The sequence below is a fragment of the Watersipora subatra genome, chromosome 3, assembly GCF_963576615.1.
Source record: "Watersipora subatra chromosome 3, tzWatSuba1.1, whole genome shotgun sequence".
NCBI lineage: Eukaryota > Metazoa > Bryozoa > Gymnolaemata > Cheilostomatida > Watersiporidae > Watersipora > Watersipora subatra.
In genome coordinates this window covers 54003940-54022846 of record NC_088710.1, presented here as the reverse complement: position 1 = coordinate 54022846, position 18907 = coordinate 54003940, and the positions used below count along the sequence as shown (strand labels likewise).

The window sequence follows — 18907 nt, the reverse complement described above, 5'->3', positions numbered from 1 at the left end:
GTCGAGTTCTACTAAAACGCATAAAGTAATACAGATACTCTTGAAATAGCTTTTGGCACAAATATGTTGCGAGGATGTGGTGCAGTAACATACTGTACATATAAATGTACTCTGATACAATCATAGTACATATTCATAGTTTTAAACTAAAACTCCAGCGACATTAATCCTCCCATTTATTTATACACATTTCATTCAAAATGTTTGAAGGAACCAGCAATGAGATAAGCAGGCTGTTCAAAATGTTACCCATCATTAAAGACATCACAACATTTTACAAGAATGAACTAGCGTCCTTTGTATTTTACAATTTTAAATATTAAAATGCTTCAAGAAATAGTAACAGATTTACCGAGCAAGGAAAGTGTAAACTTAGCGCTGGTCTCTCCAGCCACATTGGAAGCGGTGAGCGTGTACGTCCCTTGCTGTTCAGGCTTCATCTGTTTCAGCGTTAGATTTGTGCTTGTAGCATCAGAAGTGACATATGAACTGTCCAGTGGGCCATCATTGAATGTCCACCTGACATCTGGTACAGGCAGACCAGTCACTTGAACTGGTATAGAGATATTGGAGCCAACATTCTGGGTTACTGATGCCTGTGCTTCCACAAAGGACAATACCGGTTTACCTGAAATAGATAAATTTACGGCCTCGCATAAAAAGATATTAAAACAGCACATCTATGTTTAAAATAGGATACATGAAAGTTAGATCTTTGTAAGTGTTATAGTGAACAAGTGGGTAATAGTAATAATAGGTCACTACTAATGATAATAGGTAACTACTAGTAATAATAGGTCACTATTAATGATAATAGGTGACTACTAGTAATAATAGATAACTACTAGTAATAATAGGTAACTACTAGTAATAATAGGTGACTACTAGTAATAATAGGTAACTACTAGTAATAATAGATAACTACTAGTAATAATAGGTAACTACTAGTAATAATAGGTAACTACTAGTAATAATAGGTAACTACTAGTAATAATAGGTAACTGCTAGTAATAATAGGTAACTAATAGTAATAATAGGTAACTACTAGTAATAATAGGTAACTAATAGTAATAATAGGTAACTACTAGTAATAATAGGTAACTACTAGTAATAATAGGTAACTGCTAGTAATAATAGGTCACTACTAGTAATAATAGGTAGCTAATAGTAATAATAGGTAACTACTAGTAATAATAGGTAGCTACTAGTAACAATAGGTAACTAATAGTAATAATAGGTAACTACTAGTAATAATAGGTAACTAATAGTAATAATAGGTAACTACTAGTAATAATAGGTAACTACTAGTAACAATAGGTAACTACTAGTAACAATAGGTGACCAATAGTAATAATAGGTAACTACTAGTAACAATAGGTAACTACTAGTAATAATAGGTAACTAATGACTACTAGCTACTAACTAGCAAACATGAAAACTCACAATGAACTGTGACTGTGCAGCTGGTTTCAATTTTCCCTAGAGTATTACTAGCAACAAGCTTGTAGCTTCCCGCATCAGCAGAAGTTGTCTTTTCTATTTCAAGAGCAGCTAACTCTTTGTTCACATCGAGTTGCTGTTTGATTCGACTCTCTTTGGGAAGGCTCTTGCCATTTTTGTACCTAAAATGATTATTTGAAATCGAAAAGGAGAATAATAATAAGCTTACACTGTAAACGAAACATTTTTATATGCAAAGAAGCAGCACGTTTTTTCTGTAAAAACTGTTCTATAATAGCAGCAATTGAGTGACCTCAGAGATGTATTAATCTGTCAGTTGTTCAGCTTTGCTTACCTATTATTGATCATAACTAATGAACATCATTAATATCAAATCAACTCACCATTCAACCTCAGATGCTGGTTCTCCTACATCAATATCACACTCGAGTCTGATGGTTTCAGGGGAGACAACGGTGACATCTTCAAGTGGATGGAGTATCTCGGCGATATCTCCTATCACTGGTGCTTTGATGAGAATATAGTCTGTGGTTTCAGAAGCTGGTCCCTTACCACTCTACAACAAGACAATTGTAAAAGTTGACTTCTGCTTTCTCAATCTAAAATAAAAACCTACCACAAGTTATCGTCACTTAGAACATCTCATTGCACCTAACATTTGATAAGGCATTTATAGTAGTCAAGAAGGTTCTATACAAAATGAACAAAAGATGTAAAACTTATACATTCACTAAATCAAGAACATTTTAGAAAAAGTCTAAAACAAATAAGCTTGGCTGCCTACCTCAGTTCCAGAAGTGGCACTCTAACTTATAGTCTATACAATTTACCCACCTTATTCACAGCAGAGACTTTAAACATGTAGTTGGCTGAGGTCTGGAGACCCTCAATTGTGAAGTCCAGATGAGGCTGACCAGTTTCCATCAAAACCCACTTGGTGCTTCCTCTTTTCATGTACTCAATGGTGTAACCAGTGACTGGAGCTCCACCATCACAATCAGGTGCAATCCAAGTGAGCTTGGCACTCGTATCAGTGACATCAGACACTTCTAGATGTTTTGGAGCTCCCGGCACATCTACATGTGACATAAATTTAATAAGTTAATAAAACTAAATGTAAACATACTATCAACATGCATATAACATGCAAGTATTTTAATCTTCCTCGGTACCTTAAATACAATTCTGCCAAAAAATAGTCTCAATGGAAACATGAAAAAGATTTTACTATAGTCGATGAGGTGAGAAATGAGGGAAAAGGAGAAACTAGTTTGAAGGATCAACAGATCAAAACAGTCTTCGAGAAAATACTGTATGTAAAATATTGCTTTTATCTCTTCTAAACTACCATGATAAAAGACACTGGCACTTTACGAAACCATACATACATGTACATATAAACATGCCTATCATGATCAAAGACAAACTGACAATTGCAATCATATAGAGTTTTCACAAGTAACTATCATACAACAGATTACTAACAAACATACAACAGACTACTAACTATCATACAGCAGACTACTAACGAACATGCAACAGACTACTAACCATCATACAACAGACTACTAACTAACATACAACAGACTACTAACTAACATACAACAGACTACTAACAAGCATACAACAGACTACTATCATACAACAGACTACTAACAATCATACAACAGACTACTATCATACAACAGACTACTAACTAGCATACAACAGACTACTAACATACAACAGACTACTAACTAGCATACAACAGACTACTAACATACAACAGACTACTAACTATCATACAACAGACTACTATCATAGAACAGACTACTAATTATCATACAGCTGACTATTAACTAGCATACAACGGACTACTTACTAACATACAATAGACTTCTAACTAACATACAACAGACTACTAACTAACATACAACAGACTACTAACCATCAGGTAAGTAAGAAAATGTCGCTTGACATGAGTGATACCAGCTAGTCAGGTGCTGAAAAATAGCCACTACAGTAACAAAAAATGAAATGAAAAGCTTTGTTGCCAGCACAAAACGTGGATACATGCCATATGGGTTCTTTGCAAGTACGCTCTCAGATGGTTGGCTAGGTTCTCCTTCTCCCTTCTTATTTACCGCTACAACCCTAAACGTGTAGCTGGTTCCCTCATTCAGGTTGTCTATGGAGATGGACAGCGAGTCTACTGGTAGCCTGTTCACTCTGATCCAGCGAGATGCCACATCTGACTGCCTTTCAACAAAGTATCCACTGACAGGGCTGCCTCCATCTTCGGCTGGTGGCTCCCAAGACACCTCACAGGAAGTGGCTGTCACAGCTGTGACAACTGGAGAACTTAGAGCACCTGGCACAGCTATAAAATACAATCAAAGTTAATATTTTGTCAGCTTCCAAAATAACCTAAAAATCTCTGACTTTTACTTTTTTCCATCCAGTTATCTAATTTTAAAACAATGTCTACTCACCGATTTGGCTCTCAATAGTGACAGGAGAGGACAACTCGACTGGCTCACTGGTCCCGTACTCATTCACAGCTGACACTCTGAACAAATAAGCTGTACCTTCAGTAAGGCCTTCTGTACCATGAGTCATTGACTGAACTGTATCTACTGGCTGCCAGGTCCTTCTACAAATGACAAAAAGTAGGAATAAAAACTGAAATTAAAGTCCGGAGTTCGGCAATCAAATTGTTTATAAACTTAATGCTCTATCAATCGTAAGAGTTGATTGAAATTTCAAAGAAAAATTTGCTGTCAAACAAATCAATCAATATTGTTGAGAATGTGAATAGTGTTAATCAGTAAAGCCATTTGTTATTTAACTAGTAACTTTATTGATCAGTTGAAGCAAATCGGTATGCATCTCTTTCAACACTTTTCTATTATCTACAAGACCTGCATAACTCACTCAGCAATTTTAGACTGCAAATCCTAATAGCATTTTTCCATACACCTACCTTGTAGCATCTCTCTTCTCTATAAAGTAGCCTGTGATTTCTGCGCCTCCATCGTCATCGGGCCGATCCCATGCGAGGTTGATGGAACTTTCAGTCATATCAGAAGTGGTTAGGTTTTTAGGGCTAGATGGACAGTCGACTACTTCCAAATCAAGGCTAGCAGAGACTTCTCCAATGTCGTTGGATACCTACATGTCAACAAGTGAAAGATCATTATAGAAAGTTTTTAACAAACCGGAAAAGTGACAACAGTTCTGACTTACAACTTTGAACAATATTTTGTAATGCATAGAATACAAACAGAAAAATGAAACAAAATTTAGTTTTTATAAAACTCAATGGCATTCAAAAGTAACACAAAGAAATGGTGCACAATTATTCTCCCCTCACATTGAGCTCATAAACACCGGAATCCGACCTCACAACATTTTTTAGTGTGAGATTGATGTCCTTGTCATCAGCACTAAACTTGACAGTGTTTGGCAAGTCAGCCGCACTGTCATATTTCCAGGTGATCTTAGGCTCCGGATGGCCGATGTAAGGAATCTTGTACGTCTTTGACTTTCCTGCTCGCATGATTACCCTTTTACTCCAGCTCTCATCAACTGTAACCTTAGGGGCGACTACAAATAAATCATAACAAAATTTTATTTAAATTTACTAGTTCAAAGAGATGAAAGTGAATTTTATTATGTTGTTTGGTCAACAGAGTGAGTGATATTAAAGGAATTCAAGACATGTTCCCAGAGCATTAAAGTGTAACCATTCTTAAGATGTGTTTTATAAAAATCATCCACGTTAGATGGATAAAACTCAGTAACACAGTACATAGGAGTTGTCTGCTCTTTTTAAGGTTATCTTATAGAATACAGAAGATGACAACTCTTTGTTTTTTGCTTCATATTCAGTAACATCTAGTTGTTTATGATATATTTTTAACCCTTTTATTGAACTGCTACATAAACTTTTTGAAACAATAGTTGTAGATCATTCACATATTCCCCTGTTATTTTAGATTGGAATGCATTCATAATATCAATCCATATTCATAGCATGACACTTTTGGTAGCTGAGGCCTCTACCCTGAACTCTCAGTAGCTTGAAGCATTGGAACTCACTATCAGTAAGGACATTGGATGGAGCTCAATAAAAACCTAAAAGGCCTTTTTTTGTAATTGGATTAAAGTGTCTTAGTCAAACTAGAAGAAATATACAGCTCTTAAAGCAAGGTTGTGTGATAATAACTACTATACAATTTGTGTTTAAATATTATATATAAAAACTAGATAGTTTAACTACCATAATAGCAATAAATTATTTGTGATTAAGAATGACAATCATCAAAAACACCCAGTTGAGTTTATTTAACTAAATCAAAATATAAAAACTGTCCATAAATCAAATCAGTAGAGACACAGCGGTCATACAGAAGACACCCACTGCTCACTAAAACACTACCACAAATAATAATGATATGAACTAAACTAAATTCAAATAATTACTATAAAATTAGTTATTCTTACCATCAAGAAACAGCTCAGCGGTTGATTTCTTTCCTCTGAATACGACGGTGTAATCACTCTCATCGACAGGTTCTATAGACTTGACAGTCAGGGTGTACTCACAGTCAATATTGCTTATCGAGTACTTAGTACTCTCTGTAATTGGGCTTTTGCCTTTAGACCAGTTGACCTTGACATCGGGTTTGCTCAGTTGGCATGTGAAAGAGACATCAACACCAAACTCATTAGCAGTCTGGTCATCCAAGCCTTTCACCAATTCCACTATATCTTCTGTAAAATAAATCAATTAAAATTGAGTGGAACATTTTCACAACATCTGACCAAAAATAAATCAACCAGTACTCTTGCAATTTGACAAGTTAAACTATCAATTTCAAATATTTTACAAATTAATTATGACTCGTCGCCTGTCTGATAGCATAGGACAGACAACTCCTGTTAACACTTTACCTTGCACGAATACATTGCCTACAGAGCTACAGTCATCTATAGTGATGGTGTATTCCGCGTCATCATCAATATCGCAGTCTGAAACTATGAGAGTGTGCGTGAAGTCTTCCACAGTGATTGTGTATTTTGTATCATCAGGAGTTATTCTCTCTCCATCTTTGCACCACACAGCCGTCACACCCTCCTTGTTCACCTCGCATACTAGCGCTACATCTTCTCCCTCCTTCACATCCACATCCTTGAGAGGTGTCACATAGTTGATTGGCACTATAAATAGATGTTCCCTTCATTGTTTCAATAGCTTAGTCACGGAATTTAGTATACCAAAAATTTTATGAATTGATTTTGTGATCAATTAAAGGCTATTTAAAAGATCAGCCAAAGAAGCTATCATTTTAGTTTTCATTACTCTAAAAATAATTAAAATTAAACATTTTTCTATAAAATTCTTGTAACAAACTTTCTAAAAACTAAGAAACAATTTGTTCAAACTGCTTCAAATAACCACATTAAAATGTGAAAATAAGACAGTTATATCATGAGATACCTTTAAATTTTGAACAAAATGGCTAAGTTTCAATAATAAACTATAGCTTTATCATATGCTACACTTGAGTTTAAAATTCAAACAATTTGCTTATATCTATTTATTTACTTTTCTAGTGATTTGAGTAAAAGATATTCAATAAAAAATTAGTTTTATCCAAAATACTGTATAAATATACTTATACAAGAATAGCTGTAAGCAGATGCATGCATAGCGAGCAACATTTAATGATAAAACATTTACAACCATCTTTGCCAGACAAGGGTTGACAATAAAAAACTTATGCATTGCCATACGATATAAAATGATTTTAATTATCAGAAAAATGGAGATCTTTTGGCAAAGTTTCTTAAGCATATCTACGTGTAGACAAGCAAATCTAAGAAGACAGTATATTTGGCATAAACACCAGGTCTAAAAGACGAATCAAGCACAGATCTCGGAATGTTGAGTTATCATATCAAGAGACATACTGGTTTGGATGAATTTCTGGCAGACATTAGCTCATGAGGTCAGAGGTCAGCAATTCCTAACCACAGTATATTATAAAGAAGTAGACCACAAGGTCGGTAGGCAGGTAATTTACTCAAAGCAAAGTTATTTGCAATAACATTATGCGGCTTAGATATACGAGGCAGCAGTGCATCATGCAGCAAGAACACATGAACCACTTACAAATCTTTTCTGTGACTCCTTCCTCTGTAGATGAACCATTTTATAAATATGTATATTAAAAATGAAACACTCATGTGAAATCAAGTGAACACAACTCCTACACATAGTTGGTGACTTGTTGGCAGAGCTACACTACATGCACAATTGTTAGTTGAATGAAGAAACAGATGGTAAAATACTAATAGCATTAGGTGCAGAAAGAAAGTGGAGCCTAAATTCCAGAGTAGAAGAAAGACAATTTCTTATTTGTGGTCTAGATTACAGAACCCAGTACCTGCAAATTCAATGTCTATGACTGAGGTAATTCATACCGATAGCAGCTTTGGCTAGAAGTGGTCCAATTGGTTCACAAGGTTGACCTTGACCTGCTTCATTTTCAGCAGCAACTCGAATGTAGTAATTCAATCCTTCGTACACATCAACCTCGTGTTGCAATTCAAGAGTTGAGCTTTTATTTACACGGCTCCATCTTGTGCTAGTAATAAAATCATATTTTATTGAAACACCATCTTCACTCTTAAATAAATGAAGATAGTGCAGTACGGAGCAGCTCTACGATAACGCTGAACTGCTTGCTGCAATTCAGTTTAATGTCTTTAGCTATCTACTCTGTTAAATTAAAGAGTCAAGTAGAAAATTACCAAGCAATTTAAAATCAAAACTCTAATTAAAAATGAAATGAAAAATTTGAAAATCGAAAAATATTTATAACCAAATTCATTGTTAATATTATTTGATATTGTGAATCAATAGAATTTACTTTTAATAGCTCGATTTGTCTGCTACAAAAATAACAGAAATCCAACTACCTGTTAGTCTGTTGGCGCTCAATAATGTAGCTGGTGATTGGTGAACCACCGTCACTCTCAGGTTCATTGAACTCTATGCTGATGCATGTTGGCGAGACCTCAAGTGGACGCAGCTTCTGAGGAGGTCCAGGGACGTCTAAAAAGGCAACATATATATGATTGTTCAAAAAGAGCTTGAAACTTCAAGACTAGTAAACAAAATTCTCAGCTTTGCCAATCAGCTGATGCTCACCGAAAGGACATTTGGCTGTAATGGGCTCAGCTGTTTCAGCAGCAGGTCCTTGACCTATCTCATTAATAGCGCTGACTCTGAACAAGTATTTATTTCCTTCAACGAGCTGTCGGGCTGTCAGAGATAAAGTGTCAGCATTAACTTCATTCACTCTAATCCAAGAGGCTCTGTTCACATCCTTTCTTTCTATGAGATAGGACACTATAGGTAGACCTCCATCTTCATCTGGAGCGGTCCAGGCTACTTCGGCAAAGTTTGGACCGTAGGACGTCACATGAAGGCTGCCTGGTGCCGATGGTACATCTAACAAAAGCATTGCAGACAGCTGCATACGGAGCAGAGCTGGAGAATTAGTCAGCATATGATTAAACCACACTTGTAAACATTTTACTCAACTGTTGGATATCAGGTTACAGACATCTAACCTCAAAATACTCTATTTTCAACATTGCATGTCTACAGTATTTAGTTAAACTAGTTGAAAATACAGGACTGCATGCATTACAGTACAGGGCATGGTACTGGCTGGTATGGGATGGTACATGGCTGCACACATCAGAGTACCAATTAGTACATGGCTACATACGTTAGAGTACTGCCAGTACATGGCTACATACGTTAGAGTACTTGTCGGTACATGGCTACATGCATCAGAGTACCTGCCAGTACATGGCTACACACATAAGAGTATCTGTCAGTACATGGCTACATACGTTAGAGTACTTGTTAGTACATGGCTACACACATCAGAGTACCTGTCAGTACATGGCTACGCGCATCAGAGTACCTGTCAGTGCATGGCTACACGAATCAGAGTACTCGTTGGTACATGGCTACACACATCAGAGTACATGTCAGTACATGGCTACATATGTTAGAGTACTTGTTGGTACATGGCTACACGCATCAGAGTACTTGTCAGTACATGGCTACAAACATCAGAGTACTTATTCGTACATGGCTACACACATAAGAGTATCTGTCAGTACATGGCTACATACGTTAGAGTACTTGTTAGTACATGGCTACACGCATCAGAGTACATGTCAGTACATGGCTACATATATTAGAGTACTTGTCGGTACATGGCTACATGCATCAGAGTACCTGTCAGTACATGGCTACACACATCAGAGTACTTATTAGTACATGGCTACACGCATCAGAGTACCTGTCAGTGCATGGCTACACACATCAGAGTACCTGTCGATACATGGCTACACACATCAGAGTATCTATTAGCAAACATGAATCAATGCTTTTATTTTTTAGCTTTACCCCATACTATAATAATGAAAGCCGTGCTGAGCATTTGTGTGCAATAAAAATGCCTGATTAAAAACACCCTTTTTAGGTAAATTCTAGCTATTCCATTATTGTTAATTTAATGTATCCCATTATTGGCTGATTACCACAAACAACTGTATTATTGGCTGATTAACTGTCACACAGCTAAACTATCAGCTAAAACTTGAATGCTTCAAAACTATAATAGGATATTTTTTGTGATTTTTTTTAATTTACTCCGAACTACAGACAGTGTGTGACACCTCTACAGCGTATTTGATAGAATGGACAGGCTATTGCTTACTACTTAGACTGCCTACCATTTACTGTTAGCTGTATGTCTGCCTCATCTTCTCCATACGGATTACTCAGCTTTACTGTGAAGCTTCCGCAGTGTTCTTCTCGGTTGACTTTTGGGAGGCTGAGTATAACTTTGTCGTCTGCTACTTTTGTAATACATGAGCTTTGAGGAGGTGAGTTGTTAAACAGCACCACTGGGGCTGGCTCTGGATACGCCTCAAACTTTATCTCACATAAGAATTTCTGTCCCGATTTCAAAACGAACTCTGGTTGGATGTCAGTTATAATTGGTGGAACTAAAAATGCACAAAATTCGTGAATCCGTAACTACACTGGAGACAATGTTTAAACCATAACAATGTTGGAAAAATAATATTTATGTCATAGAAAGTAATTCTTTATAGATTACAGAACTTTTCATCTCAAATATTTTTAACGAAAGCTACAGAATGACCAGTGAATTGATGGTACAGTAATAAAACTTCAAATAATACTTTTGTATAGTAAATATATGTGGTTATTTTTTGTTCTAGGTTCCAAATAATTAAATGCTATATAAAATAAAAACTCTTTTTACCTTGTACAAGTAAATTTGCACTCGAAATCACATCCTCCACAGTAGCTGTGATTGGCCCTTCATCGCTGCCAGTAACGTCATTGACCTTCAAAGACAATTGAAGGTCATCTTCACTGGCGGTATACTTAGCTCCTCTTGTTACTTGTGATTTACCGTGCAGCCAGGTGACTTTGCAGTCGGCTCTCGAAACTTTCAAGCGAAACTCTGCAGACGTATGAAGTTTGGTGACCACCACATCCTGCAGGCCGCTTTCCAGCTCAACTGGCTCTTCTACAAATGTGTAAAAGGAGAATTATTAAAAAGAGGGTATAGTAAGTGTATGTGAGCCGCTGTTTTTTAGCATAATTATACGAATCTATATTCTAACAACAGAAATACTTAAATTGCAGAATAATTTCTGTCGGCTCTGACCTGCACATGAATAAATTTCAGAATATGCAATCCTGTGACATACAAGTGATAGAGAACTAGAAATAATATTTACAGCAAAAAAACAAATGAAACTAGCAGCAGTTGGTTGTCAAAGGACCATAAAGGGCTGCTTCATTATATGTAGATATTATGACAGACATATTAAATCAGTATATTTAACAATAGGATTTGATCAGAAGTTAAATATATTCCTGTAATTATCTGTTTATATCTATGTTTTTCCTATTTATAATTTTTCCTTTCTCCAAGCTCCATATTTACAAAATGGCTCAACAAAAATAGCTTTTTGGCTCAATTAAGGATTTTTTCTATATAGCCAAGAGCAATTATGGCCACTCATAAACTTTTAATAAACTTCGAAACTTCTAGGCAAATTAAATTAACAGAACCTTGCCAATCCGGTATTGGTTAACAAAAAGTAACCAATCCGGTAGTAGTTAACAGGAAGTAACCAATCCGTTAGCAGTTTAGAAAAATATAATTTTGAATATGTGAACAATGGTTATGCCAAATACCCTGTTGAGAACAACTTCCTTCTAAAAAAGGTTACCATTTGATAAAATATTTTAATTTAATGTTTGAATAGAATAGTGTCTAAACTTATTATACATGTAGATGCTCTGATGTATTCTCTACATACTTGTACAAAGTATAGTCTAGACCCTAAACTATACTTTGTAAAAATACTCTAAATTCTAGAGTATATTTATTACTAACGAGTTGCGTATCTAGATGTATATTTTATTGATGATAAAGTTACACCGTCTGACAGAAGCGTGTTACAGGAAGTCTAGCTTACCATCTACAAGTAAGGAAGCTATAGACTTGATAGGGCCGGCGATGACTGTGTAGTCCGCTTCATCATCAAGAGAGGCTCTATTTATGACGAGCTTGTGGACGAGTCCGACAGAGAGTAGTTCACAGTCCTGGGAGGACTGAATAACTCTATTGTCCTTGTACCAGACGACAGGCATTTCCTTGGTCAGCTCACATTGAAATTCAACTCTTTCATTTTCAATGCACTCCTGTGGAAGGAGCTCATTGACAAACCGCACAGGTTCTTCTAAAGAAGTCAAACATCACAGTGTGAAAACAGAGCTAACTGAGTGAGAAGATTAGTAAAACTTGAAAACTTTAGAGAAGTTATCCTGATCCTGTGTTGATCAGTTGATATGATCATAACATTATTTCACAGGTCAATGCAGACAAAAAATAAATAAAAAAGTAAAATAAATAAAATAATCATAGCATGGGAATTCAATAGTATTTAAAAAATGTTCTTATGATATTTTAGATCTAGGGTTAATAACTGATTACTAATAACAATATATAGTATGCAAATCTATATATGAATACTAGCTGAACGCCCGGCATTGCAAGTATAATAGAATAATTACTTAATGAATTTAAAATTACTCGATGGTAATTTACTCAAATTCATTGGATAATCAGTTTCCTACCCGCGCAACACCGGGCATTCAACTAGTAATAATATATACATATACATCTATTATTAATAAATTCCACTTTGCCGTTGTGTGTGTCTGTCTGTTAGTCTGCATAAATTCTATGCGTTTCCAAATATTTTGGTAGATTTCATCCAAACTTCACACTCATATGCTCCGTGCCTTCTCTTGAGTTGTCATGCAACTCGGGTTACACGAGGAACTCGGGTTACACGAGAACTCGGGTTACACGAGAACTCGGGTTACATGAGGAACTCGGGTTACACGAGAACTCGGGTTACATGAGAACTCGGGTTACATGAGGAACTCGGGTTACACGAGAACTCGGGTTACATGAGAACTCGGGTGAAACTTTTGGTTTCAAAACTCCAAAATATCTGGGTTTTAAATAAATCCAAAATTTTTGGTTTTTTAAGAGAACCTTTAAGAACCTTTTTTAAAGCAAAGTTCCTGAGAACCAGCCTCCTTAACACCCTCATGAGCTATCTGATTACATATGAAAGAAATTTCTGGCATCGGTGTACTTACTGCTAGTATATATACTTGTAACAATCCCTAATAACAAGAGACACACATGTACATTAGTTATAACAAAGTTATTTGTATGTCCTAAAAATAAAAAACAATAATACATCTATAACAATAATAATAGTATTCACGCTGACTTTGACAATAACATTCAATGACTTATTCAGCTTGAGTCCCGAACCTTCTAAAAAAGTATGTCCAGCTTTGCTGCACAGACAACACAATGGCGAAATTAACAATATTAACAAAAATGCAAAAATACTTGTTCATTACAATATCTATTTTGCCAAAGTAGTAGTATAATAAAATTTTTCAAATGAAAATCTCGTTGAAACTATGACATTGAAAACAATGCCACCATTTAGAAGGTTCATGCAACGGGAGGAAAAATTCATCATACCATCTACAAGTAGCTCTGCCTTCGACTTGCTCTTTCCTATTACAATAGTGTACTCTGCTTCATCATCCACGACAGTTGATGGGATGTGTAGACTGAAAACCTTATCTATCACTCTCATCTCCAAATCCTTAGCATCAGGAGATAATGGGGTCCCGTCTTTGAGCCAGGTTATTGGCATATCACCTGCTATCTTTGACACTTCACAGGTCAATGTAGCCGGGTTTCCTTCTATTACACAGATCTTCTGCAGAGGCATCACAAACTCAACAGGAGATTCTATAAATAGAACAAGAGGAGATTCTATAAATAAAAAAACAGGAAATTTTATAAATAGAACAACTAGTTGAGTTAATCTTCTGTAGAGACTGTTAAAGAGAATCTTTCTACTTCCTTAGAAAAAATCTTCCAAACTCAGAGGAGTTATCAGCCCATGAATGTAATAAATTAATCTAATGTAACGAAAATATACCATTATGTTTGTTGGATTCTCTGAAAAAGGTAGTGGTAGGTCAAACTCGCACTATTTTTGGTGAGTCAGAACAATGCTAGATTATAACAGAAATACAGACCTTCAACTACAAGCTCAGCCTTGGATGTCAGAGGACCAGCTGAGAAAGTGTACTCAGCCTCGTCTTGAAGAGTTGTCTTCTCAATTGAAAGTGTGTGCAGCACTCCAGCAATTGTTAGCCTCACATTGTCGTCAGGGGTCACAACCTTTCCAGCTTTGGTCCAAACAGCTTTCACATCTGGTTTGTTCAACTCACAGATGAGAACTGAGGAGTGATTTTCAGGGACAGTTACTTCCTGTAGAGGTCTCACAATACAAAGTGGTTGTTCTGCAATAGCAAAGAGCTCATCAATGAATAACCTTGCAAATAATTTCTAATAATTGGCAGCCATCTTTAAATCAAGTTGTGCCAACAAATTTAACATACAAAGTAACCAAGCATGTAGAAGATAAAAAAATATGTTTATTGTGATTGATGAATTTAAAATGACGACCTACTAGCCTCATTCATTGAGAATGGACTCCAATAGAAAATCGTGACTTTTTATGATTTTATAATAGTCGATCGGACAGCCACATTTAGTAAAATTGCACGCAACAAACCTTGGACCTGGAGATTAGTTTGAGTAACCTTCTCGTTGAGTCGAGCAGAATATCTGGCCTCTTTATCAAAAGTAACCTTCGGTATTACTAGTGAGTGTTTCACACCATCTACAGCAAAGAGATAGTCAAATGCAACTCAGCATTGCTAGCTCAAATTATAGTTAGCAAAGAGAACTTGGCCCCATTGGAGACACCCATATTAAATCAATTCTAGAATAATACACATATTTTTTGACAACTTCACAAAAAATAATTTAGGTTTAGGATCAATGACGATCAATAACGTCATTATGGTTTAGGATCATAATGACAATGATGAGCTCTTCATCGTCATTTTAGATTACAAAACAATGAAGAGCTATATTTGGTCAATTGATTTACTAAATCTTTGTATTGCGTACAACGATTATCATTTCACTTAGAGTCTTAAACTTAACTGAACAAAGAGATACCTGTGACAATGGTATAGTCTTCATGACCAGCTGGAATCTCTACAGAGTTTCTGTACCAGATGACAGAAGAAGGTTCAGATACTTCACAAGTTAGCTCAACATCGTCGGCCTCATATACGACTGCACTCTCTGGTAGCGTCTTCGTGAAATAGGGTAGTGCTGCCGCAAATATAAAATTTACATTCACTCAGAGTGAAGACTTGCTTGCTATTATGCATATTTTAAATTAACAGTAAACGTACATGCCAGTTTATCGATCGGAATATGCATGTCTGATGATATTCTGTTTCCATAAAAAAATAATGAACTGCTTGAAATAAACTCAAAACGTTGTTAACAATCGAATCACTAGGGTACGATAAGTTGTCTTCCCCTGCCTTATGGGATGAAGGTGACTGCGGACATAATCACTAAGATAGAAGATTTTGCCAAGCTGCCAACAACTGGCACATGCCAAAGCATGGCAAACAATATTAGCTTGAGTATCTCGCACCTTTCACAACCACATGACTTTGCATCCTCTTTTTGTCAACAGTGATGCTGTAGTTAGCTTCATCGTCGAGGTGAGCTTTATGGATTGTAAGTGTGTGGACGGTGTCATCTTTAGATATCTGATAGTGCTCATCATCGATTGCTATGGGCACACCATTCTTGTACCAGATAACTGGTCTATCTCTTGAGATCTTTGTTGTAAGTGTCAATGCTTCATTCTCTGACACTGTGATGTCACTTGGCAAGCTCACGTCAAAACTGGCTTCAATATCTTTAAAATAAAAACTTCACTCATTATCTTGAAACAAATTGGTGGAAAGTACTGACATTGAAATTGATATTGACCTTGAAAATCCAGTTAAATAACTTATAAGTGTATTGATGCATTGAGATGAATAGTGAGACAGTAAAAAATAACATTAAAAGTTGTCACATCATGAAAACTATCTGCGCCATGCGTGAGATGACAACACCAGAGATCTGTGTCAAACAGGGTTCCAGCAGAGAATAGAGGCAGATAAAAAAATAACTGCATTTTCCAATGAAATGCACTCAGGTACTTTGATACTCACAAGCAGAACACGAAAATCACTACCTGACACGGCGAGTACACCTGTAGACTTGATGTCTCCAGCTACAATCGTATATTCAGCGCTCATGTCACTCGATGTCTTCGGAATGACAAGTCTATGTACAACTCCGTCACTCTTCTGCTCAAATCTTTCATCGTCCAAGTCTATAAGCACATCTGACTGCATCCATGAGACTTTGTAGTCTGGCTTTGAAAGCTCGCACACAAATTCTGCTGCCTCTCCTTCTGTCACTTTTTGGTCAGTCAATCTTTTCATGATAGTTACGGGTTCAGCTAGAAAAATGAAGCGAAATAGAGACATGTTCAACTACTGGTTATTAATAGTGGTCTGTAGTTGAGTATAGAAAAAATAAATTAGGTGACACATATTATATTATATTATTATAATAACATACATTAACTAATATTATTACATTACCATAACAGCACATATGAGACAGTATTGTTGAAATTGCTTGTATAAGTTGAATGTATGAAAACTGATTTTTCTCTGTGATTATCAAGAGGGCAATGGTGAAATAGATTACCAACTTCTATAAATTCACTTTAATGTATAACAAACAGTTTATACCTACAGAAGGAAAGGTTGCTCATACCAAAAGACTCATCGAATGAACTGCCATTGGAGTGAAATTACAGAGCAGACCTAAAAGTGTAGCCTCTGGAACTTACCCTGAACAGTAAGGTTGGCAGATGATGTCACCCCTTCTACATTAATAGTATACTGTCCAGATGTTTCAGGCGTGGGGTTAAACAGCTTGAGGGTGCAAGTTACACCGTCATTGATGATGGAGTAGTCGCGATCGGAAGGAGTTATCTCCACTTCGTTAAAATACCAGCTGACTGAGCTATTGACCACCTTCCTGTCAAACTCTGCTACAAGACTCACGGGCTCATTTTCAGTACATCGTGTGTCCTTGAGATGTACGCTCACCTTAGGGAGCTTATCTGAAACATAATAACGAAAGTTGAGAGGCATCTTACACTCAGCGGCTTATCAAATAGTTATGAGCGTGATTACGAGCGGTAAACCGTACTCAACATGGTTAGTGAGTATGCTTAACACGAGTTATAACCACAAAGATTTGTAAACAAAACAGGTTAAAGCACAAAAACGAACAGCTTGACAAATTAGAACATAAAATAACAATATGTTTCTCTCATACTTACGAGCTGACACTGAGTCAGAAATACAGGTAGGTAACTTGCCGATGTCAAGGACACAATATAACTAGGGAGCTCATAACATACCATAACCACGAGCGCAGGCAGTTAGTCATTCGACTAGAGCATTTGACTAGAAGCAAAAGTTGTTAGGACTACTGAAATACTACGCGAGCCATTCCTAGCGTCTATTCTAGGAGCAGTCCGCAGAAGCAAGTACGTGCGGAGTCACATGACCTGAGCATGACATCATCGGATGTAGACTAAACAGCTGCTGAATACACTGTTTTTTATTAAAAGGTTTACTGATAAAAAAACATTTTATTTGATGAGCATAAAAAAGTTTTGCTCGCAAATAATAACCTACAGTGAAGTCTTCTTACAGACAGCAAACAGTAACATAAAATCTTTGAAAAATCTTCTTTGAATTAAAAAAATTTACAAAAATGTCATACATCTATAACCATTGGCAATCAGCTTTTTTTAACCTATCGGTGATTTTTATTTAACGTCTATTATCCAAAAAACAAACCAGACGGCGTCTGCCAGGTCATGTGACTCGTTGTACGTGCCAATACCTACCATCCTCATGAACCAGTTGCTCTGGTAGCGACTCTGCGACAGAGTCAGAATCTAAATAAATACAAGCAGAAACTTCCCAGTTTAAAATAGAAGAATCCGGAAAGTGGAGCTTGAATCACCATGATTAAACAGGCTCGAGAGAACGGAAGTGGGTGAAGTAGATTGTATGCCAATTAATAATCACAATGAATACAAGAATGATTAAATAGCTTGAAGCAGCATAAAAGAAGCATAGATTTGTCGGTTTACTCAAAGTTCAGGCTCACCTGTGACTACAAGCGCAGCTTTAGATTCAAGATGGTAAAAGACGACCTTAACCTGCCCAGCATCAATCTTCCTTGCCTGCTCAAGACGCAAAGTATGAACTGTTTTATCCATCGATATAGTATACTTTGGGCTGGAAAATACTTCCTGGCCCGCGACATACCATTTTACTGGTACATTTGACATTGACACCTCGCACTCAAATATAGCCATTTCTTTATCTTTTACAACGACATCACTCAAATGGCGTAGAAATTCTCTCTACAACAAACAAAAATATTATTACAAACTATATGGAGATGATTCGTTAAAGATATCAGAATCTTTACTATAATAATAGCCGTGTCTCTCCATCCATCTGTTTGAAGCCACATTAAGAGCCTTAGGGAAAAAATTGCCTCACCTGGGAATTGAACTTGAATATTCTAATTTGTATACAGACACACTACCAACTGCACCACTCAACAACCTTACTACATCTAAGAATAATTGCGCACATAGCTATTACATATGACAGTAATACTGGTAATTATAATTGATGAAAGAATTTAGAGCGGGTCATTTGTAGGATTGACCTAGTGTGAAGTGCACAAAGCCTGGA

General features: G+C 36.3%; 1 protein-coding gene across 1 annotated transcript in view; it reads right to left on the bottom strand.

Annotated features, from left to right (window-relative positions):
- LOC137390737 (titin-like) overlaps positions 1-18420 on the bottom strand; it is a 74866-nt gene extending 56446 nt beyond the window's left edge. Inside the window, exons 1-24 of the mRNA XM_068077059.1 lie at positions 18309-18420; positions 16969-17244; positions 16300-16569; positions 15706-15975; positions 15213-15371; positions 14761-14868; positions 14219-14485; positions 13650-13925; positions 12055-12318; positions 10824-11093; positions 10267-10542; positions 8660-8962; positions 8428-8563; positions 7930-8093; positions 6397-6663; positions 5947-6216; positions 4814-5046; positions 4424-4611; positions 3933-4093; positions 3518-3820; positions 2296-2537; positions 1845-2017; positions 1444-1622; positions 353-628 (exon numbers count right to left, since the gene is read on the bottom strand). Coding sequence (XP_067933160.1) covers positions 353-628; positions 1444-1622; positions 1845-2017; positions 2296-2537; positions 3518-3820; positions 3933-4093; positions 4424-4611; positions 4814-5046; positions 5947-6216; positions 6397-6663; positions 7930-8093; positions 8428-8563; positions 8660-8962; positions 10267-10542; positions 10824-11093; positions 12055-12318; positions 13650-13925; positions 14219-14485; positions 14761-14868; positions 15213-15371; positions 15706-15975; positions 16300-16569; positions 16969-17244; positions 18309-18420 — 5443 coding nt within the window. The remainder of the gene's footprint in view (positions 1-352; positions 629-1443; positions 1623-1844; positions 2018-2295; positions 2538-3517; positions 3821-3932; positions 4094-4423; positions 4612-4813; positions 5047-5946; positions 6217-6396; positions 6664-7929; positions 8094-8427; positions 8564-8659; positions 8963-10266; positions 10543-10823; positions 11094-12054; positions 12319-13649; positions 13926-14218; positions 14486-14760; positions 14869-15212; positions 15372-15705; positions 15976-16299; positions 16570-16968; positions 17245-18308) is intronic.
- Between the last annotated feature and the right edge of the window lie 487 nt (positions 18421-18907).